Source organism: Antedon bifida, chromosome 4 (genome assembly GCF_963402885.1).
Source record: "Antedon bifida chromosome 4, ecAntBifi1.1, whole genome shotgun sequence".
Classification (NCBI taxonomy): domain Eukaryota; kingdom Metazoa; phylum Echinodermata; class Crinoidea; order Comatulida; family Antedonidae; genus Antedon; species Antedon bifida.
Genome location: NC_136229.1, coordinates 21,814,918 through 21,840,087, shown reverse-complemented (window position 1 = coordinate 21,840,087; position 25,170 = coordinate 21,814,918). Strand labels below are relative to the sequence as shown.

At 31.8% G+C, this 25,170-nt stretch overlaps 1 protein-coding gene across 3 annotated transcripts in view; it reads right to left on the bottom strand.

Annotated features, from left to right (window-relative positions):
* LOC144840783 (zinc phosphodiesterase ELAC protein 2-like) overlaps positions 1-25,170 on the bottom strand; it is an 84,800-nt gene that overhangs the window by 14,922 nt on the left and 44,708 nt on the right. The window contains exons 3-4 of one of the 3 annotated variants that reach the window (XM_078696810.1): positions 962-1,023; positions 243-293 (exon numbers count right to left, since the gene is read on the bottom strand). In XM_078696810.1, coding sequence (XP_078552936.1) covers positions 243-253 — 11 coding nt within the window. In that variant the 5' untranslated portion in view covers positions 254-293; positions 962-1,023. Of the gene's footprint in view, positions 1-242; positions 294-961; positions 1,490-25,170 lie in introns of those variants that run through there. The other 2 variants (XM_078696809.1, XM_078696811.1) reach the window with 2 other exon arrangements.

Sequence of the window (25,170 nt, the reverse complement as noted above, 5' to 3'; positions counted from 1 at the left end):
ACAATATTATAAGAACATTTATGATAACAATATTATAAAAACATATATGATAACAATAATATAAGAACATTTATGATAACAATATTATAAGAACATTTATGATAACAATATTTTAAGAACATGTATGATAACTATATAATAAGAACATATTATATGATAACAATGATTATGATTATGTAATCAGATCTCTATGATCAATATTGATAATGCAATATCTAATAAAATGGCAATTAAAGTCTTACCCATTTTCCATTAGTAGTCGTTGAACCCCTTCTCCACAATTAAACAGGTATCTACGGTATAAAAAAACCAGCAAAATATCTTCAAATTAAATACTTAATTAGCGAAAAGTAAATCACTATAATAAAATAGAATATAATGTTAGGGGCCTAAATATATTGGTTATGGGGGGTTTGAAAATGTTAAAATATTAAATTCTAAAACAATTTCTTTAGCATATACAAGCCAGCTCAAGATATTAAACTTGGGCGCTCTTATGAATGGCTGATGCACGGTCAGGGGTTATACAAATCTACACCTGGTAGGGCCTGGCAGGGTGTCATGCTAAAAATGTTATCAAGTACATGCTAACATTTTATTTAACGTTATTGTGATATTTAATTGTAAAATATACTGATTAGGTTTATTCAAAAACTGAAGACTGTCCTCTTTGAAAAGTGAAGTTTAGTGGCAAAGAAACTGACGATTGACACGTTTTAGAATGAAAAGTTTAACAATATTTTAACTGATTTGAACTTGTTTCTGGAAAGCACAATATATAAATTAAATTTACTACTAGAGCATGTTAGTAACATGTGCTTGATATCATTTTTCATCATGAAACCCTACCTGGGCGATACCAGACGTAGATTAGTATGACCAACAGGTATTTTATTTGTGTAAAAAATAACCCTACGAAAAACTTCCTGACCTTTTATTCAATTTGGCCTTATTGTTTTACCTGTTTGAATTTGCAATGACCAATATGCTAGGAGGGCATTCCAGGGAACCTGTACCGATCACCTGCAATGAAAATGTTCCAATACTCTGCTTCGGTCGTTGTTGTTGTTTATTTCTCTTTTTCGTGAAAGAGGCAGTTTGATAGACAGACATTTTGTCAATTAATTTTAGCAGACTACCGTCTTCTTTCGCATAGCACAGGTTTGATGCTGTGAAAGTTCGAAATTCTCTAGGCCCACAGTGTGCAAAGCTTTCTCTAATGAGCGACTGGGTTTTGTTGAGTTTTGACCGCGATAATAGCCACGTACCACAATCAATTATTTGTTTACCTGGGCCTAGCTTCGCTAAGTGTTTTTTGGTGCTTCCATTCGATATTATACAGCTTACATGACGATAATATTTACTTTCAAATGTGCTTAATAAATATCGACCTCTCTTTCTTACACTGATTTGCAATATCGATAAATTCATCTAAAAATGCAAGTTTGTTTCATCTCATTTCATCAACCTGCTTTATTATGTACACATGTTCGTTGGCAGGTTAATAACTCAGATCTGCCCAATTTATTTAACTAACCTGGCACAGGAGAAATTGACGCTCACGTAAGATGTTGATAATTAACTACAAATTCGAATGAAATACTTAATGTAATTCGGTATCAAGTAAATTTTTCGATTTCTAATTTGTCTCTTTGTAAATGAATTTGAACTTAATAACAATAAAAATGTAACATCTTCGGCTAACGTACAGGAGACAACCTATTGTCATGACTGCAATAATTCTTTGTTTTAAAAGACAATTTTAAATCTGAGCCGCAAAATATAAGTATTATGATAACCCGATATGATTATGTATATTAGTAAGAAGAAATCATATCACTATGGATATTATTATTGTTCATTTTCACGAAAGAGTGTCTGTGAAATTACAATCTAACTCTTTCCTGGTACGGTAAAAAAACCGGCATTTATTTATTATCTCTCTTTATATAGTATTATTATAAATACATATTCCCCTGTTGTATATCGTCAATGACCATTGTAATAATGCACTATCTCATGTGTTTTAATTTGAATTTTAAATTTCATGTGCCAATTTCCATTATCAAAAGTAATAACACATTACGCCGTAATGAAGATATAATGTCTACACTTTAATATCATTTGAATCTCAAGTACAATTTTATTCAATTCATATTTAGGTTTAATATTCCATAATTACTGTTTACTTATTAAATTCAAATTTAATAGCCGACTCTCAATCAATAAAAGTTGATTACAATGATTGTGCGATCTTATTATTCCAATTTTAATAACAGTATTAACTAACCGATTTGTTGTTTAATTTATTCATTGTTATTATAAACTTCTATTTCGACGTCGACGACCAAGCCTGCTGGCCCATGATTTTGTAATGTAAAAATAGAGTTTAGATGTTAATGTATTTTGTATTCACTTTCCCCACACATTTAGCTTTTAAACAAGTAGTTACATGTTTAACGTGTTTATATGTTTTCCTTCACTCGTTTAGCAGTCAACATGTCACTATTATGTTCAATTTCACCACATGCTTGCAGTCAACATGTTTAGGTACGTGTTTAGCGTTGTGTGCATACGATTTTACTGTGGCGGAAAAAACCTAAACGTGTCATATTGCTCCACATGTTTAACAATCAACACGTCACTGATGTGTTGTGTTGGATCAGACTACATGTTTAGAATATGTTTGAAACCTAAACATTCATATCTAAACGTGTTTAAGATTAAATGTGTGGAAAAAGTAGGTACAAAATACATGTTTAAGATCTAAGCACTATTTTTACAGTATACTGGCCTAAAATATGAGGATGATTCCAATCACCTACGAAAGCGGAATAAAAAAGGCAATGCCCGGTGGGCGATATTATTATAATCTATACAATGAATATACCGGGAACTTTTTAAATAATATAATTATATTTGTTGGTTTTAACTACACTCTAGAGCGTCGTTTACTCGCTGAATAAAATAGACTAATACAATAATAATGATAGTAGTTATTTGTGTGAATACATAATATTAATTGTAGGTTTAATCATGCCGATTTCGAATTGGGTTAATTTATTTAACAAATGGAACAACGTTAATAATATACTTATCAAAAACAACCAGTGTTCTATTTTTAAATAGAAAAAGGCGGAATAATATTAAAATATTCTCTCCATTCATTCATAAGCATTCATTATTTGCATTACAGGCGTTCTCGCGATCCCCCTCCACCTTGATTCACCTTTTCAAAATAGTCAAAATAGTAATTTTTTTTTTTTTTTGGAACTTGTAAACTCGCATAGACCATTAATACTGATTATTAGTAGTATTTCGCTCCCAAACCAGCAACCTGAAAGGGGCGGGGAGGAGGGGCTTGTGCCGAATACAATAACAGTACAGTAGTCTAATAATAATTATCGATCAATGTAAGCTATTTGTTATTCATACTTCTGTAAGAAACAAATAAACACAAGGATTCTTAACATAAAATGAATTGCGCCCCCACACGTCTACCAAAACTTTCAATCAATCATTTTTGGCGAGAATTGAATCAAATAATGTCCACTCTGTTAACATAAGTAATCTGCCAAATGTTTAGTAATGAAATGATTTTAATGTATAAACAGTATCAATGATATGATTTAAATAAAAATAAATATTCAGTTCTCTGTAATGTTAAAGATGTATTGTCTCCTGAATTTTTTTATATACCACTTTAATGTCACATAATAGTTATCCACTTTGACCAAAAATTGGATCTAAACCAAATTTATTTACCTGAAAAAACTGTAACTTAAAGCAAAAAATGGTCAAATTGGCTGCCAGCCAATGGATTTTTGGTTGAATTTAACTATTTATTATGTTATTTTGTAAGTGAAAACATTATTTTTTCCCGCTTTCTATGGAAGTGATTAACTAAAATAAAAGTTCGATATAATTAATCTTCATTTTTCCTATTTTTGGGGGACAATACATCTTTAAGATTAGTATAAATGGTATAGACCTGAATACAGACAATTGACATGATCTTCATGTGACACTCAAGACAAAAAACCCGTACATAAAACTTGTGCATTATGATTGTCAGCCTCCTAATGCTGTTTGTTGTGATTATTTACCGGATTTATTACATAATTACCATGAATGTTGTTAGTGGGTACTTTAACCAGTTAATGTGTTAAATTATACTGCATTCCTTTTAATGCACAAATAAAAAGTAAATAAAAGTGTAAAAAAGAGAAAAATAAGTACACAAACTGATGATCGGTAACGAAATAAAAGTGCAATTTGTGCACATAAATATCACATAATATGGTATAGTTTCACCTTTTCTACCGACCTTAATATCAGTAAACAAAAACTAGGCCTATGCCGATGCCGTAGTAATGGCATTGCTATTCACTAACCTGCGCGGAATGAAGCGCTATTCTTTATTGCAGAATTCTGCTTTTAACAACAACCACAATGAGGCTAAACGGGCAATAGAATGCTGCTATAAACCACCTTAGCTTGTTAAAAATTTTGTAAATAATTTGCAAAATGAGGATAGCTGATCATTAACATAAACAAAGAGAGGGAGAGTTTGAAGGTGAGAAAACCTTTTAAGTATTAGTGATAGTTAGTGGACACGCAATAATAGTTTCTTTGTGCATGCGTCAGTGTTTAAAAGATAAAATAACAAGTAATAGCAATAATACACAGATTTTAGATGGCACATATCTTCTAACAAGCGATTTCTAAGGTGAATTTTGGAAAGAAATATTTTTTTGGAAAATGATGGAAAAATGGGGGTTTTTTTGTGGTCATTTCTTGTATTTGGTCTTGTTTGTGTCACTGTACTTACATTTGTTCATTTTTAATTGAATTATAAGTGAATTCAATTTTTAAATAAAAAAAAAATTAAAAGAAAAAAGGATCTTAAAGCACAGTAATAATAAAGCTGTACGAGCCAACCATGCGAATGAATTTGTTTATCTTATATTATTCAAAGGCATTTTATTAACTCATGTTATTGTTAATCATTTCATTCTATACACACACTATAATTTAGACATATGCTTTATTCGTCAAAAATGTAAAAACATTTCGAAATTGTCTTCCTTGGCAATATAAAATATTAATTTAATTAATTAAAGAATGTTAACACTAAATGACGTCACCCTGACTTGTAGGTCTAGCAAGATTGTAGAATGTTTGAACGAATCGACAGAAAAAATTGTTTTTATTGTAAAAACGTTTGTTGTAATACCAAAATTCATTATACGATACGAATAAACAAAATAACCATTTTTAAGGAGCATTTTCCATGTTGTCCGGGTAAGAAAACTAATCTTCTGATGCTAAAGGAAGCCATGGTGTATAAGAAATTATTCTATGAGTAATGTGGCAACGCCAATTAAGCTAAGACCTGAAAACAAACTCACTTAAACAATCTAGCGTTTTAAGACAAGTTTACAAAACAAACCATTTTTCAAACTTGTAGATGTATGCGAACAAAATCGACAACACGTTACAAAATGTGTAGGCCTATTTATTTAACAATGCCATTTTCTAAAGTGAAGTTCTTCTGCCGAAGATTAACTTCTAATCCGTGCGGGAACCGCAAACACTGGGCTTAGAAAATCACTCCCTCCGGTGTTTTACTTCTAACTGAGCCACTAGACAAATGTAGCAGTAAATAACAAGTTAAATATTAAAAGTAATTGATTCTAATCAACATTGGGTTGTGTTTGTTTAGGTGGTATTTAATGCATTAGGTTTGTTCGTTGTAGAGGAAAAGCTTAGCCTGAAGGAAAAGAAACTTCGATAGTCTTTTCAATAACAAACACATTCCTTTCATCCGTTGATATTGAAACTGTTGCAAAAAGAACAACTAATTGAATTGCAAATACTAGTATTTGATTGTGTCTATCTTTACCTATCAGTTAGACCCGCTAATTTCAATGAAAACAAACGTCGCGAAACTGTCGGAACGTAAACCGATAATGCCCTTTTAACAGACTATATAGTTCATCGAAGATTAATATTAAAACAAAGATGGCTCCTGGAGATTTTAGCTGTCGGGGGTTCGCTGAGATGAAAATAAAGTTGAATAAGTAAAAAATCAAATTAAAAACAATATTTAAAAAATGATAATAAGTCGTCAGTAACAGTGAAGAGAGAAACTTATGTATAGGCCTACAGTCAGCTTTCTTTATCTTCGTGATGTTTATAATTACCGAAATACTTTATAAATTCAATTTTATTCTTATTTCAGGTTATCATAAAATCAAATTTATGTGAATTACACGTTCTTTAGGCAAGTCAACTAATGTTTCTATTTTTTTCCATTAAAGTCTGAAAACAAATTATTGTTCGACAAACTCATTTCTTAACTTATCTCTTCAATTCGCTATCGTACACCTCATAAAACATGGCACATCTTTCGTTGATGCAACTAACGAAAACGTTTTATAATTTCTTATTCATATTAAATGTGTTATAAAATCAAATTTATACAAAATGAATCATCACAATAAATTACGTTCTTATACAAGTCACTTAATGTTTCTATCTTTTCCATTTCAAAGTCTGAAAACAAATTATCGTTCGACAAACTCAGAATAATTTCATAACTTAATATCTCTTCAATGTGTAAAAAAGGACAGAATTCACTCTTCTACCCGCAGAAACACATCAACTACTCCTTGTAGTAAGATTAGCAAGTGGAATTATTACTCGGCAAAGATAAGATTGTTAATATTGTGAGCGATTTCAATTCTCATTTCGTCTGTTTAGCATTTAGTGAAATCGGAGTGTAACGTGTTAATTGCTGTAGATGAGTGCAAGCGGAAACGTTGTAATGGTTTAAAGTGGCTGGCTATTACTTTGGGGACAGGACTTAACGATATTGTCTGTTGCGCACTGCTACTGGTATTACACACATGTTACAAGCTGTTTAAAATAATTTTTACATGAAATATATAAATATATGTAATGTGTTTTTTTTTTAATTCAAAGACATAATACAGGATAAAAAAAATCAATGTTCGAAAAAATGTACCAAATTGTGTAAAAGTTAAAAGACAATGGTTAATGGTAACAATTAACAACTACCGTAGAGTACGGGACATATCATTTGGTAACATTTTGAAGATAGAAAATCGAATAAATCGATTAGGCATAATAATCATGTGCTAAATGAATTAAAAAATTACAAGTATTTAAAGTAAGCCTATTTTAGAGAGTGTAATTCGAGGGCCTAGTTTAACAGTATAGGCTCTTAGATGGGACGTGTTTGATTCGTAAAAGTAATTTGGAGGATGTAACGAATACTTAGTATTAACATTGCTTGTTTGTGGAAACTGTCGTTTTCATTTAATTTCTTTGAAGTTTAAAATATTAAACGAATTTTAACACTTTCAAATTGATTTTTATTTCTTTTTTTTCCTTTCACGATTTAGCAGTCCACTGCATGCAGGACATAGGCTATCCCTTCTCCGATCCAAAGCCTTTCATATACGTATCTCTTTTGTTAATCTCAACCAGTTGCTTTCATCTTTCCTCAGATCATTTCTACATTTCTTTTTGTGTTTATTTTTTGTCTCTTTCTTTTCTCTGTGCTTGGTTACCAAACAGTAGTATTCAAAACGATTACCGTATTATATAAATTATAGTTTCAGAATAGCATCATTATACTGTTTATAAATGACATTAACAATAATAAGAAATTAATTGCAATTACAATATTCTCACCGCAAATATAATTTATTTACTAAGTTTAATAAAATGTATTAGTTGTCTTAGATTAACATTTCATTTTGTTCATTTTAACCTCAGGAAATAGGGCCAACCACGATGCTTCTACTTACATACAATTTACGTTGACAGCGACATTGATGAGCAAAAAATATGAAATTTAAGTATGCAGAAATGGGCAGTTTAAGGCTTAACAATCCCAGAATAGTAAGTGTTTTTAGACAGAAATACAAGGACAGAAATACATTTGACGTGTGTAGGCTAAGCCACCCGTTCAGAATGGGCGTCATGGGAGCGGTAAGGCAGTATCTAACCAACTACAAACCTGCTTGAATGATGTCTACTATCAACAACATTATTCGCTATGACTCTCATGTCTACACTCGCTGCTTAAATGGCATTAATATACAGCTTGAAAGGAATGCTTAAAAATCACCCTGGAGAGGACGAACTGCCAGCAACCATGTTACAATGAGGAAATGAAATTAACAAATTTACACTGTTACATACAACGGTTTGTTACATAATTATTTGTCCCCGCTGGGAGTTGTTCCATTATTTCTGACATGTGTTCGGAGGAAATCGCGCTGTTCTCGGCGTACAGCAGAAAACAGTTACAGTTCTTAAGAAGTCGCTTACACCGTGCTAGCCGACAGCCTCTCTATTGTGTTTTTAATCCTACTGTCCGTGATACCACCACTTACATTATACCCTAACTCTGTTAACTTGTAAATTTCAAAGTCGGCAATGGTAACGCCAGAACGATTAACATGTTCACTTAACAAATTTATGTGTTTACGACCAACGTTCAATGTTTCACAGCGACTTTGTATTCATTGTTGTAGTATTTGACCAATAATACTAATTGAATCTTTTGACGCAATTGCTGGTATGAGACGGCATGTCTTAAAAACAGATTAAAGAAACACGCACAGATGGCGTAGTGGTTGTACGACTAAACCGATTCCTATTGCTATGACAACTGAGACGCAACCCGTAGATATTATTCAAAAACATCGAACGAATTTATGGCCATAACAATATATTTTATTATTTTTGAAGATATTTTAATAGAGCCTAATATATTTTACTGTGTGAGCCAGGTGTATCCTCAACCAGAATTGGGTGGCGTTCTTTCCTTTCTGTTAAAAGTTATTAGGCCTATATAACGATATAATGCTACTCACTGCAGTGTCTATAATCAAAACCGGGCTTCGCATAATTATGTCATACATCATAGAAAAAACTGCAACACTCTTCATATCTGGTTAAGGCCCAAAAGTTCAGTGCGAATGAGGTATTAGAAAAATGTTTATTCTTAACTTAAAACCAAAACAAACTTAATTACTCTGTCCTCACCTAGGTGCAATATTAGAAACAGTAGTCCCGTAAACGGAGACATTTATATGCTATGTGATACTGTAACTAAACACATACCGCTGGACAAACATTAAAATCACCTACGAACAAAGATTATAAACAATAAAAAACATAGTAATGAATCCATTTAAGTTTGTTTCTTTACTCAATTATCTATGTTGGTTTTACCCTCATTAGAAGTGTTAAATTTGCGGCAAACATTGAAGAACTGTATTCTCCCCCTCAGGCTAAGGCCTATAGGGAAATATACACCCGTGCACTAAACAGCAGAGGTATAACGTCAGCAAAGTTAATTCAAGTCCAGTGGTCGTATTCACCAATCACACTTGTGAGATATTTCCCTTAAATTTCACTTAACTCGATTTAATAGCTGTCCGTTATTGTAGGCCTACTCACTTTAGAAAGTTGAAAGTTTCTCTTAGCCTAATCATGCAAAATGGTGAATACGGCCTCCACACATGAGCCTACTGTAAAACAATTTTATTTATCACTTAAGTTTTTTGGATGACCGTAAGATGTTAAAAATTAATACAGTTTTGTATTTCCAACGAATAATAAACACAATACTGTCTTGCCCTTCACATCTGTTTTCAGATGGCGTTACAAAACATATCTTATTTTATTACGCACATTTAATGTTTATTGTCGCTAGCTAGATAGATAACATTAATAAAATAACAAGGAATGCGTTAAATTAATATGATGAAAAAACAAGGTGTATTGATGTGTAGACATTACATCCCCAGTACAGTGTTACTGACATTGTGTTAGACTGTTGAATTTTTCCAATTATCGTTTTTGCTAATTTAGAAATTAAGAGCCATTGTCTGTAAAAATCAAAGATTTGGTGGCAGATGTAAAAAAATGGATTTCTCTCAAATTTTTACCATGAATAGACATTTCAATAAAAAGCATATCTACAACATTCATTTTAATTTTTAGCCTCCGTTGCCATGACAACAGTCAATTATCCAAATTTTGATGTTTTTGCCATTTTTTACAGATTTTCTATAGTGAAAAAGTACAAACTTGTATACTTATTTTAACCAAAAATACTTACAGTATACAGTTTTTGTTTATAGCAGTGTAATCAACATGTATTAAGTTCCATTTAAGGTAGAAAAAAAATAAATTACAAAATGGAGTTTGGTTGATACCATTATTTTAAAAAGGGGTGTTTTTAAAAAATATTTTTTTTATAAAAGTATACCTCATAAACGTACCTATAACTTCCAAAGTGGTGTTTTTAAATCAATGAGGTTTTTTAATTTGATAGTCAATAGGTTTGTCAACAATAATCACGAAAAAAACACTGGGGTAAATTTCGTACATAGGTTTTGTGTTGCCAGGAAAATACGAAAAATACAAAAAATATAACAAAATATCAACAAACAAAACACATGAAACACAATTTAAATATGGCTAATCCAATAATAAAATGTATATGTGGCTTGTCATAATGCTACTAGAGTCATACGAATAGTTTAGATAAAATAGGAGAATGTGTTGCCAGGTTTATTTCAATTAATTGCCAGAAAAACAGTATTTTGCATTGAAATATTTAGTTGATGGAAAATAATGTTAAACTTGGAAATAATTGCGTCAATGGTTTTTATAAAATTTTAAATCTATTTTGTGTAAAGAGATACAGAAAGACCTCCCAAAAAATCTGACCTTGTAAATAGGTCATTTGAGGTCAAAAGGGGTCAGAATGCAAAACAGGACAGGTCCCCACTTAACTACAACTATTAATGTTTGATCAAAATTTACAAGATAGTTCATAACAATTCTCAACAATTTTCATATTTTACCTAGAGTGTTACCTTAGCAACCATTTCTATGTGTAACTAAGGAAAGTAATTTAAAAAAAAAAAAAAATGGCGTTTTTATAAATACAAAGAATTGATTGCATTTGTAATTTTTCTCAATTTTACTTCTACTGCATTCCATTAATGACAAACTTGACCTTGTAAATTCATTCATTTTGAGGTCAACATTTTACCATAGTAACTGTTTCTATGCGAAAATTTAAAAAAAATAAGGGGTTTTCATAAATACAAAACATTTTTTCTACATAGTTTTACATTTCTACTTTTTGCTAAATTTACTTTAAATACTGAATCCTAATAATCTCAGAAAGAAAGTCTTGACGAATCTGAATAAAGGTAAAAAAATGACCTTTAGTGTTATCTTAAACTTGTTTACGTAACTAATGATATATAAAAAAAAAATTAAATATGGAGTTTTCATGAAAAAAAAAAAATTTTACATATTGAGGTCAAATGACATCAACATTTACCTATAGTGTATTGTAGCAACTGTTTCTATACGTAACTAAGTACAATATTTTTAATATGGGGTTTCATGACTACAAACAATTGATTACATAGCTTTACTACTTTTTCCCAAATTTACTTATCTACTGAATCCCAGAAAATGTCTGACCTTGTGAAAGGGTCATTTGTCAGGTCAGTTATGTCAAAATGTATTATTTATGTTATCTTAGAACCTGTTTCTATGCATAACTAAGGATAATTGTTTTTTTAAATACAGTTGAACCACCCCGTAAGTGGCCACCCTCGGGACCTGGAAAAGTGGCCGCTTATAATTGTAGGCCGAAAGTGGTGGTGGATGGGCATGTGGGATCTGCTTAGGTTAGCAAATAAAAGAAGTAAACAAATGAAAGAGGAGCTTCAAAATAAGAGAGGAGTAATCTGACGATTTATGATCTGATAATTTATTCAAATTTCCAGAGGATATAACCTATAAAATGACATTAAAACTGGGAATTACAGAATCTATAATTAAAAATTTTTTTTTTTTTCTCACAACACAACTAGAACTATATAAAACATTAAGAATTTTTCCGACCAATGAGTTTCAAATCAAATAATCAAAGAAAATAAAATGTTTTTACTAATGTACCATGTTTTTTTTTTTTATAAAAATGCCTATGTTTCTCGCAACACTGCTTGTAGATTTTAAATTTACCCCAGTATTTTATTTTAGAAATCAATTACTAAACATTAGAACTACCTATTTGTAATAAATCAGCTAAAAAAATACACCACTTTGGGCGTTATGGTGAAGTAAAGTTTAGTTGCATTGAACAATTTTAAAAAAGTGAAAAACACCCCTTTTTAAATAAATGGTATCTCCCAAAGTATGAAATAAAAAAAAAATAAAAAAATTTGAAACAGGTACACAATGCATTGTTATTATGCATACACTAATTATTTTTTATAATTAAATGAACAAAACAAAAATATCGTTCATCAAAGTAGTACCAATATCCATTTTTAAAAACCTTAAAAAAGGACAAAATTTGTCAAAAACACAAATTTGGCCGTTGCCATGGAAATATACGTGTGAAATAAAAAATACTTCATATTTGATTTCTCTCAACACATATATAGCCATGTGCAAAATTTGAAAGAAATCCATTTTTTTGAGTCTGCCACTCTTTTTGATATTTCTTTGATTCTTACAGACAATGGCTCTTAATTTCTAAATCCAATCAACGACACGCTATCAAACCGTGTTATTGTATCAAATCCGTGTTAATTAGTTAGGCCACATTTCATCAGCACATAAAAATATTAGCATGACGGGCAAGGTCGAATGTGACGGGTCTGGGAGTGTTTTCGCCTCGGCTAATTCATTCAATACAATACGAAATTTGAAGTATATAAGTATTGGGGCGGAAAAATGAAATTATACATTAGCCCCAACCTGTTTAAATGGCCAAAAACCTATCATACGTTATGTATCAGGCGGCGTTCAAAGGGCGATATTGCGCGCATTTTATCCGCGCGTTCAATTGGTGATAATGATAAATGGTTATTCAAAAAATACGCACGCAAAAATGTGTAGGCCTATATCTTTATTGTTGATGTGTTAATTAATTATTCCTTATTATAACCTGGATATTATGATTGACAAGTCAAATATAATCATCATTAATTGTGACACTTATTTCCCTAGGCCGAAGTGTAATGATTATTCGGTAACTCTTGAAGAACGGAGACGAAGCAAAGTTTACTGACACGCGTTTCGATAACCTTAGCTATCCTTCTATCCTCAGGCCTATCCGAACTTCTAAAAATGATCACTGTTTGAACTATCATTAGTTCGATCACTAGCATGCAAATCGGAAGAAATTATTTATTTTTAGAGGTTTTATCAATCGTTTCATACAGTATACCAATTACCATAGTAAAAATACATATAGTTTGAATAATAAACATATTTTATCCGTGAAAATGACGCTTATAATGGAATGGAAATTGCATTATTGTGTCGTCCGATTTGGCTGGGTGTAGTCCGCATGTCCACACAGTCAAGATGACCACTAGGGACTCTGTCAATGTAATGATATTTAACGCTAGATCGCAGTCTTTAATTAAAGGGGATCAAACCAAACTATTGATTGGCTCGACTCTAGTTTGCAATCTCAACTTCGTGATGAATTTCAAAGTGTTTGTTCTAACAATGCCTTAAAAATTAATAACTTGTAATTAATTTTTCAATACTGATGAATATTATTAAATTGATTTTCTGCCTGGGTGTCCGTTCACATGTCGAAAGCTTAGGCAATTACATCACGTGACAGAGAATGAATTCCCATCGGGCAATTCGTCAAAATGACATGTCAGCAAGATAGTTGCAATAGGAAAACCCAAAGTGGGGCATAATGTATACATTTCAATGAGACTTTAATAATTTACGCTTATATATCGCAGACTCTTACTAGGTTGAAAAGGTTGGATTTTATTTTAATTTATAAAAAGTCTATAGGACTAATGGAAAGTTGGTGATAAAGATCATGGTTGACTGCAATTTTTTTTTAAATCTTATATTTTACAAATTGTCATTTCTTGCAAACAATGCCAATGTAATTTATATCTAGCAAGTGCATATGCAACAGTCGGTCTATGTGTTTCTGCAGTATTTTATTATATTTTCACAGTACCACACCACGAATATACACCATAACATTCACATAAACTTCAATAAATTGTGGTAAGTGTGCACGGAATAGTATGAAGTGCTATTGAATATACAATTGAGGCGTTGAATGAGCTCGTATTGTCGTGTATCTCTCCCTGTCGAAAGAAGCCCGGCTTGTATTGTACCCTCACAACTCAGTTTTATCAGTGGTTATCCAAATCTGTTGTTTTTCTATAACATTGGTGCGGTTTTACTTAGACCTATTAGTCGTTTCCTGAAACATGTAAATAAAATAAAATCTGCGTATAGGCCTATATTGTTTTTTTTTTCAAATCAAACTGCAATTACATTTGTTAGAATTGTCTAAATTGTCTAAAAAAGATCACCGAAAGCTAATAAAATGCCACATTTAGATGTAATTCTTTTAACTGCATGTTGGGTTTCAACGAAGACACTGCATTGGCGAATGTAAAAAAAAGGGAACAGTCTTTTGACATATTAAAAGTCTTCCATCTACATAAGTTTTGTTGTGTAAACAAGTTGGAGATGAACACACCCTCGATTTGAACGCCAGAAAGTTATTCATTGTTACCGACAGGCAGAAAACTCCCCGATGTTATGACTCCGCTCCGCTATAGGTAATACCAGTAAACATTTCACAAAAAACTATACACGATATTTGTTATTATTATGACCCCCTTTCTTATACGGTTAGAGATCAACATGAGTTGGCGCCTCTCAATTTTACGTCAAAACAGATTGCAGCGCAAAAAAAGGTCTTGTTGAGGTAAATTATTAAAGGCAAAAGGTGATGACAATTCATTTATATCGGATTCACTTTTCATTCAACTCAACCAAAACTCCGTTGTTAATACACTTAATCAAGTAGGTCCCTACGGACGCGACGGTAATTTCTCAGCGGACGGGACTTGAGCGCGGACAGGCCGTTCATTCGGCTGGCTAACTCGGTGAAACTATAAATGTAAATCATCAGGGAAATATAAATCCATTTAAATTCATAAGCAAATCAATCCAGCCTGAACAGGAGTCAACTGGCAGCTTCGTCGTACCTTATCAGTGTGCTAATTTTAATCAATCCAATGTTCATCCTCATTCCCCCAGAGCCATCGTTCTCTGAATTGCTTTATGTCGTATCTCTTATATTATCAGTACAAAGAAATACATACTGGCGTTCAGTTTGTATCCATCTGGGGTACTAACCCTTGAGGCTAAGCATTCCATTACGATTTTCACCAAGATAAATTGATTCGCGTTCGGCAATTGCAAATTAAATCCAATATCATTAAAATTCCCATTGGCAAATTTAATAATTTTTCGAGATTGTTTAATATGTTTTGGACTCTTTCTGGCGTGAAATATTGGTAGCAAATATATCAAATTGTGTCATATTCCTTGTAACTGTTTCACCCTATTTGCAAGATTAAGTGTTTTTAGCTGATCTCTGCTTGTAGCTGAAAGGCGAAACAAAACCTTGCAGGCTTTGCTGATTAAACACAAATACATATTTCATGATATTAAACGAACAATAAGAATTACAATCTTACGCGCAGATTCAAAAGTTGATGAATAATAATAATAGTAGTTAATTCTTATATATAGCGCATATAAGCAAGCTCTCAATGCGCTGAACATTATTACCCCAGTCATTTCCTGATCAAACACCTATGGAAACATACTCCCATATATGCAGCTAGTAATCAGCGCAAAGTTGTGTCTTGATCTAACCGGGTTCCCAATTATACACCTGGGTGGAGAGAGGCAAACGTAAGTAAAGTATCTTGCCTAAGGATACAAGCAATGCGGCGAGAGTTGGATTCGAACCTCGGTCTAACGATCAGTAGTCGAACGTCCAACACACAGTAGTAATATAATATAAATAGAATATGGCGAAACTAGTTCACGCGCGCGTAACGTTGATGAATGCAGTAAATTGGCACGCGCGCGTAATTTATGTAAGCCATGACTATGCACGCGCGCCCCCAAACACTGACGAATGGCTTGTCATTCGTACGCGCGCGTGCAAACACTGATGAAAATGATTCTGGGTGACGTGGGCGTTGACATTCCATATTCATCATGGTGTTACTGATTTGATAGATTTATACAATATTAATTTTCATTCAAATTATATAGGTCTATACTATGTATAGGCCTATTTAAATAAATGAAATCAATATTATAATATGCGACATTTAATTATTTATACATTGAATCGAATGTACACTGGGGAAACATATCGAATATAAAACAAAAAAGTTATGTATATAATATACAAAATGTAAACTAAATTCCATGATTTAGATAATTATTATACATTTTCACACCGAGGAAACTTTATAAAATTTTACTGATTTAACTCGGGGATTTCTTTTTTCTTAATTCAAAACTATAGAAATAATATCACATACTGAATGACGTTTTCTGTTTCTCTTTCTATCGCACATGTTATCAACTTTTCTAATTACCAAAACAAACAAGAGAAATACATCCAAAACCAGTTCAATCACGCTCAGTTCTCTTGATTGAGGTCTACACCACGTGACCTCATATCGATCGTGTGAAATTCGACGACCATTGGTGATTGACATATATAATTGGTATTTAGTGATTCTAATTTTGAACAAAATTTGAGTTATAGTTAAAAGAGAACAATGAGTATTGTTTACAATGTACACTTCACTGAACAAACACTCAGTAAAAATAGCAAGGTCTAGCTAAGATATCAATTTTAATCATTTAACTTTTCCCCAATCAAATCAGATATATATTTAATGGTATTTTTTTACACTCAAGATATATTTATGTTGTTGTGTATAAATAAATCATTACTAAAATTATTATTAATAGTATTATTACAATCCATATTTGTAATAGGTCTAATAATCTTTCTTTTACTTATTATTTCAGGAAAGTCTGTTAAAACAGAACCACTTTTATAGCAAATGTCTGTTCCTTCTCTATTTCTTTAATGGTTTAACCATTGAAGAAATAGAGAAAGAACAGACAACTATTGATTATCCAAGCATTGAACATCTAATAGATATTCAATGCTTGTATACTCAATAGTTGATAATCAATGATTGGATAATCGATTAAAGAATTATATATCGAAGTTACTTTTTTAGAGAGATCATAATAATGATCAATACAAGTTGTTAATCAAATTCATCAAGTATAGTTTAAATAAGTTATATTTGTATTTAATTAAAACTATATCGATACGGAAAAATAGTATCAGTAATGGTGTCTTGTCTATTTATAATTGTATAAACATTGCATTAGAAAATTTAGGTACTAATGTAGGCCACTATGTAATTTCGTGTCATTTTTTTGTTAAAAGCAAAATTTCAGCTGATTTAGTGTCTTTAGGATGTAAAGTAATGAAAAAAATATGTTGCCATTTTTTTAAAAAAGCTTAAGGGTGTCAAATCCAAGATGGCCGCCAATACGTAAAATATCCAATAAATGTACCATATTGGACAAAGTAACACCCATTTTGAATAATATTTTAAGTTCATATGGGTTCTCTGCTATATAAGAATTATTATAAACCTATATTTATTAGTATTCTGACATTTTGAATTTCAAAATGGCCGCCATTTTTTAAAATGGATTACATTTCTTATTAAAACATGTGCAAGTTATGACGTTGATTGAAATCACATAAAATGATAGGCCTATGACAACAACATTTGTGATTAACACAACATTTTTTAAAAATGGGTTAAATTTCTTATTAAAACGTGTGTAAGTTAAATAAAATTAGATTGAAATACACAAAATGATATTCCTATGACAACAACATGGTGATTAACACAAACACAAAATGTTGACCATCAGGTCGGAGGTCTATAGTACTGACAGTACACTTCTTCATATTAAAACATCTCATACACTTCTTCAGTTAAATGACAACTAACTCTGCCAAAGTCCTTCAATGAAATATTTCTAATCTTGAATGCGATACAGTAAGTTGACCTTCCTTCGTTTTCTACTACTGTATCCATCAAACTTCCACAGACTGATCTGCGATCCCAACAAGCTTGTTCAGAAACAAATTGGCAAAAGTACTGCAATACCTCATTTCACTGCCAAATAATCTCTATTATAGGAGTCCTCTTTTACTTTGATAAGTTTGTCACCTGTATTCACCGTCATATATATTTTTTGCCAATGTTCGTCTTTTTCTTAGGATCCCATATAGACAGTTTGCCTTCCACAAGACTTTTACCAATGCCTCAAACATTTTCTGTCCAATTTCATCATGCCATGGCCAACAAACACCTTTGTGCGAATTTGCAGCATTCTTCATTAATCGGGATATCATCTCTCTTTAAATGTTGGATTCAAACTCATCAACTAGATTTGCCAGCTCTGATGAAATCATTAATTTGTGTTATTCCAATGATACCACGCTCAATGACCCTGATCAATTGATGTAAATCCAGCAAGTCCCACACATACATGTCCTCTCATAAACTCCAATATCTGTAATTTGTTTCAGTAATCTGTTAAAATTGATACAGCGGAAGTAACCGGCCGTTGTTCAGGTGGTCAAGAAATATTTGATAAAAGCATGTGTACTTTCCATGTGTGCAGATATCGTTTTCTTGTGTCTCGGACATATATAGGGATATAGTTTAACCACATCATTTAGATTTCGTCGACTCTCTGTATTCAAGTTAATATCTTTATGATCAGCCTCTTTCAAACAAAATGACTTCACTTAGAATCTCTCTCTCTGTCTGCATTTGTAGAAGCAAGTTGTAGAGAGAAAGCAGAATTAGTGTGCTTCTGTCCTTTAGAGATGTTTTCCATTTAAGATATTTGTGTCACTGGTTGTATAGGTAATACAAGTTCAGTTTCAACAAAAGCACTGGCCTCAACACTATTTTCACAATGCTACATGTCCAAAAGCCATATAGTTCACCGGGTCGACATAATAATTGCTTCTTGATGTCATCTCTGTCCACCTCCACTCATCTCGGGCAAGAGTCATCACCAGGCATTCTTGTCTTTCCCTAGTACATGAGTTTTTAAACCACAACCATGTGCACTCATCAAACCAGTGTATAATGGTGGTCCATCTGTAGGGGGTACATATCTAATGAAATCGGTTGAGATTGTAGAAGATGAGAAGTAGGAGTTAATGCTGCCTATGAATAATCTTGTGAATGAGCTGTATCTGTATTGCCTTCAAGCTTCTGCCAAAAGTTGACAGGTTAAAAACTTACCAACCATGATACTGGTGACTATGGCCCTGAAGGTTCAGACATTGAATTACATAGCAATAACGCATTTATTATTTAACATCATATTTATACAGGATTTCACAATAAGGTATAAATGCACTTGTTTTATATTGTGGTCCTGTTTCCTGTCAAGTTTCAGTTTCATGAAAAGAAATGAAATCTGTAATTTAGAATCTATATATAAATTATGGTTAATTCTGACATAGGCAAGCACAATGGAAAAACTTTAGAACAAATCTCTGCCTTGGATACCTACCTGAACTAGGCCTATCTCAGATGTACCGCGAAATGTAAAACAGTTTTCACTTTTACGATATTGTTTCATATCTTAGGAATATATTATAAAGAGTTTTAAAACAAAATTTCTGATTTCATCGGTAGATTTTCAACTCAATTTCAATTGTACGCGGTCAAAGTAATTTCCAGGTTCACGATGAGTTCACAGGTTCACCTTGAAACTACCTGGTTTCAGGTAAACGCCCATCCACATTTATACACACAATATTGTATTATATTTATAATAACACAATTATACTATTTGTAATAGAATTCATCACACGGTTAACTACAATTTAACAAGCATTTGTTATTATTTTTTACCACTTTTCATATCTATTAGAGGATTTTATTTGATTATAAATGTTACGATATTATTAAAACTAAAAAATCCCTCGAATAAGCATCTCCCTCAAATGATATCTGCCTCCCGACCTCCGCCATATAAGGGCCCTACCAAACAATAAACACTATACTTTAAAATGTTATTAATCATCTAAGACACTGTGAAACAGAGTAGGTTTAGTTTTTCGAATGTCAAGCATTTTCAATAATGGTAACCGACATAAAACGTACAACGAGAACGTCCTTCTAAAACCTTTTTACCCGAGTCATTATCATTCCGAGAACCATCGTTTACACTTCCTAGAGGGGAGCGAGCGAAGCGAGCTCACCCTCTAGTTAGACGTAATTGTTGTTGAATATTTGATATAAATTGGTAAGTTGTTCCATACTTTTGCAACTCCAACTTTGAACGATTATTTAATTTAAGAGTCATAGTTATGGGGGTATTATATATCTGTTATAGAGAACATTGACAACTTTAGACAGCCTTATATTTAGACAATCCTGTGAGAAGTGACAAATTTTGAACATTGTGTACAAACAACAATTTATGCACACATATTTAAAAAAAATTATTTAAAGAATTTAATTTTTAGTGGCGGCCATTTTGAAATCCAAGATGGCCGACAGATAATCGCTTTACATACTTAAGATTGTATAATGGGTACAGTAATACCATCAAAACGGACTTGTTCCACATTTATAATTTGTATTATTGGTGATATTCTGATTTTTAATAGGGTTATTTGAATGTTGGCGGCCATCTTGAATTTGGTCCTTTAAATGTCTTTTGAAAAAATGGCAACATATTTTTTTTCATTCCTTATATTATCAAGATATGAAATAAAGTCAAAGTTTGCTTTTAACAAAAAATATACACGACATTCATATAAACGACATACCAGCCTACACTATACCTTGAAGTTGTAACAACGCTCAGAGATGGTTCTGTTTTGACACCTCAAGGTTTCACAATCTTTTTATTCTCGATTGTCAATCATATTTCTATTTCTGAATGACTTGTTTTCTCATTATATATAATTAAAACGGCACGTAGGGTTGGTAACATTGTGCTACAATTAGTAATGGATCTGAATAAGCAATGATCATTCAAGCATGACGAGCGTATTTTTTCACAGATGTGCGTACTTACCTTCTCACAAGATACGCTTAACTAATTTGGAACACCAGCTTAAAAAAAGACTTCTACAAAATATAATGTGTTTTTTTTACATATATGATTATCTTCTATCTTTTATTTTAACAATAGTGAGCCGGCAGCGTTGCATTTTATAAATAAAAACATTAAAATGCTTTTAACATTACTTGTATTTTTTAAACAATTATATATCTATTTTAATCATTTCTAAACTCATTAGATCTTTTGGTGTTTCTAATTTATTCTATATGCAAATGTTAAGTTAATTTTCCAGTTATGGACGAATCTTTGATAGGTAATATGCCGCTTACTTTAACCTATATATTAACTCAAATAAATATAACTGTGCCTAATTAAGCGCATGTAGGCTATAACACTAAATAAGTTTAGTGGAAGAAATGTGCAACTTTAGGACTGTCACTCAAATATCCTAGATTATATCAATGACAACGAGCTTTTGCACAATTAGTAAGAAATTCAATTTTATTCATCCACTTGGAAATTTCCAAAACAAAACGTGATTTCAGTTTTGTTGTATTATCATTAATTTCTGGTATAATTTTCAGTAGTTCAATTTTGAGTTGTCCAAGCGTTTATGATAGGAGAGACCTGTCACGTGATTGTGAATCAGAGTGGCAAGTAAAAAGAGATGTGTATGGTTTTTCTATTAAGAGCAAGACAGTAAGAAGGTAGTATAAATGCCACAAGAGATCTGCTGCCTAAACCAGATATTTCATTCATTTTACTTTTATTTCGGAAACATACGTCCATAGTTACAAAATCAATTGCATAAATTGAAAAGTTTAAATGAAAAAGGCAGACACAAAAAATAACACACAAAAAATAAACCATATAATCTATATCTAGATATAACTAGAGGGAGTAGTACTGTAGCCTAAATACCATCTGCTAAGATGATACCTAAACCAGGTACTAAAGAGTAGTAAGACATTACTCTAAATGCCAAAAGAGATCCCAATGCTCTGATGAGTCAAGACCAAGACCTAAACCAGATACAAGAGAAAGCGGTAAGAAAGTGGTCTAAATACCTCCCGGTACCTTAGTAAATACCAAAATGTTATTAAAAGGTTTTTCATGCCAACAAATTCTACTGAAATATGCTAAATTCTTCTTTTTTTCTTTCCTAAAAAAAATCACTAAAACAATATTGTACATTTATGAGAAACTTATCAACAACTAACTTAAAAGGGTTGAGCACCATTTGGAACTACTGTTTGGCAAAACTATGTAACATCACCTTACTAAGCCACCCCAGTTAAGTGTACCTATTATCATTTTACTTTAGAACCCCCTTTAAGTTATGACATTATACCTGTTGATAGTATTCGACTTCGACAACCTCTCCCTTTAAGTTGCGGCGTCTAACTATTGATAGAATTTGATTTATTTGGAAATTTTATTAAATACCAGTTGATTAATATTACGGTAGAACTAGGTTTTGAAACGAACTTCACTAATTCGTTATTGTCTTTCTAACTATTGGCTTTTTAGGCTAAGTTATCAGATACCTTCTTCAATTTAAATGAGCCATTAAAAACTCAATCATTATAAAAACAAACATTATTTTGCCTAGAATCAAATCAATATACTGACGCCAAGATGGTGTAGATTATCGGGTATTCGTTCGTACATAAAATATATTATTAAATTACTAGTAAATTGAAATTTAACTAACAATGTCTGCGAATTAATCATATTAGTGATGAACATGATTGCTATTACATTGGCTCAGATTCAGCCAAGCAAAATTTTCAATAATATCGCAGCACGCACTTTCGGAAAACTATCCTTCAAAAATCAATCTTTCAATTGTTTGATAGCCAGCTTATATGAACCTTGTAGCAATGTTGTAATTGCTAGTAGTACAAATATAAATATAATAAACTTGGCGCATTCTGCGGAAAGAACACGATTCCGTATTCAATAGACAAGTCTATTGTTTGACCGACTACTGTCGTAACGGCCAAGCAGTTCACTATTGATTATGAAATTTGATTTGGTACATAGCGTGCCGGTGAAGACAGTAAATGCTATATAAAATTACCAGATCAGGGTATGGGGCAATTAGCGGAATGTATTCTATTTTGTGCGTCTTATTGTTTAGCAATCTATCTAAAATCATGGCCTAATTTCATTTCGTCAACAATTACGCGCATGTCACGTGCGTAATGTTTCGATTAGTCTTATCTATTAAGTACAAGTGTTGCAGTGATTACTGTAAAGAATTGTGTTATATTAAGACTTGTTTGTTAGGCATGTCATGAAAAATACGTGAACAAGACAAAACAAGAGAGTTTCAAGTTGAAACAAGCTGTATATTGGTTCAAATATCGTATTTCTTGTATTTCTTTCAGGTTAATTCGATGGCAAACTCGAAATTATTCTTCGCTATTCACTAGCTGGTTGTCTAATTACAACTGATATATAATGGCGACGAACAATTTAGGGTGTACTGCAAAATAATCTTTTCTTCACTTATAAAACATCTACGATTGGTCACAAAATACACCATCGGTCATAAGTAAGATTCGGTTTCATATATGATAACATATTAACGAGAGATTCTTATAATTTCATATATATTAATTGATCGACGTTGTCAATGACACGTCACTACGAATAGACACAAAGTTAACAGACGCATACAATTATATTATGTTTTTTCATAAGTTTTATATTTTGAATGGAGTGGCGGCTATTTTTTTTAATGGCCGATATTCAAATCTGAACATTTACCAAATGGAAAAGTGGTATTTCTTTTTAATTAGTAACATACGTTTATACCGAACATTTTTTTTTTAGTTTCTTGTAAATTTTATTTTTTTATATATGCATCTGTTTTTATTTGTACAATAAAGTGTAACAGTAATTTAAAAAACTGATTCCTTATTTTAAGACCACTGCACAAGCATATTCAATTTTTAACAACATTTAAAAATACACATTGTCAAAAAAAAACAAACAACTAACTTATTTAATTTATTCATTCCTGTCAAAGTAATGTTGCTTCTTTCTGTTGTGTTGTTCTTTAATCGTTTTACTTTTGTCGCCAACTTATTTAAGCATTCATATTCGATAGTCTTTAAGTGTTAGCAGCCATTATCGTCTGCTAATTTATATTATTGTCTGCTAATTTAAATGTTTATTTCATTTGTGAGTACAATTACAAGTATTGTTTACGTAATGTAGATTTGAGTTTCACGCGACACGAATTTTAATTCGATTGTCTCGGTCACAGACTTTGCAATATTTTTTTTCTTTTTTAAAAGACAGATATTATCATTTATTATATTATATATTGTAACAAACAATAATCACTGAACACTTTGTTTTTCTTATTTAATTTCAGGTACTAATATTTATAGAATTCACATGTTAGGGTAGATGGACATTTACTGGGAAATAACAAAATGTTATAATTATATAAAATAGACATATTCAGCATTTTGCTAAATATTATAGGCCTATACTTTGCATAACTTGCGTAGAAAAATATATTTACTGGCTACAAAGCCCTGTTCACACAAGAAATCCTCTCTGTTAAACTTTATAAAAGGCGTGTCGTGTTTAAACGAAATGCTTTCGTGTGAACCAGACCTTAAAAATATACATTAAAATTAAACTAATCCCCATTGACTATTATACTTTACATACTTTTTCCCTCAAATATTCTGTCTGTCAACACATGGATTAGCGTAAGCCATGCATGTTATATGGTTTCATAATCATTCATCGCCATTCAATGAATATTGGCCTATCAAAATGAGTATTAAAACATATTGTATATTACAGTAGTAACAAAGATACTGACAAGATAGCAAACTCGGCTATCTATATTTATACATAATTGTATAATACGAACATGGAGGCACGCCCTCTTTACAAAAAAAGAGTAGCGTTCTCCTTGCACCAGATTCTCTGCACTGATGTACCGGTAGCTCTCCACATATGGCTTTATATATCTATTCTTGTTTTGTGGCACCTATATTACTATAATGTCAAGTTATGCTTAGGTAAGGCTTATGGCATATTGATACATGC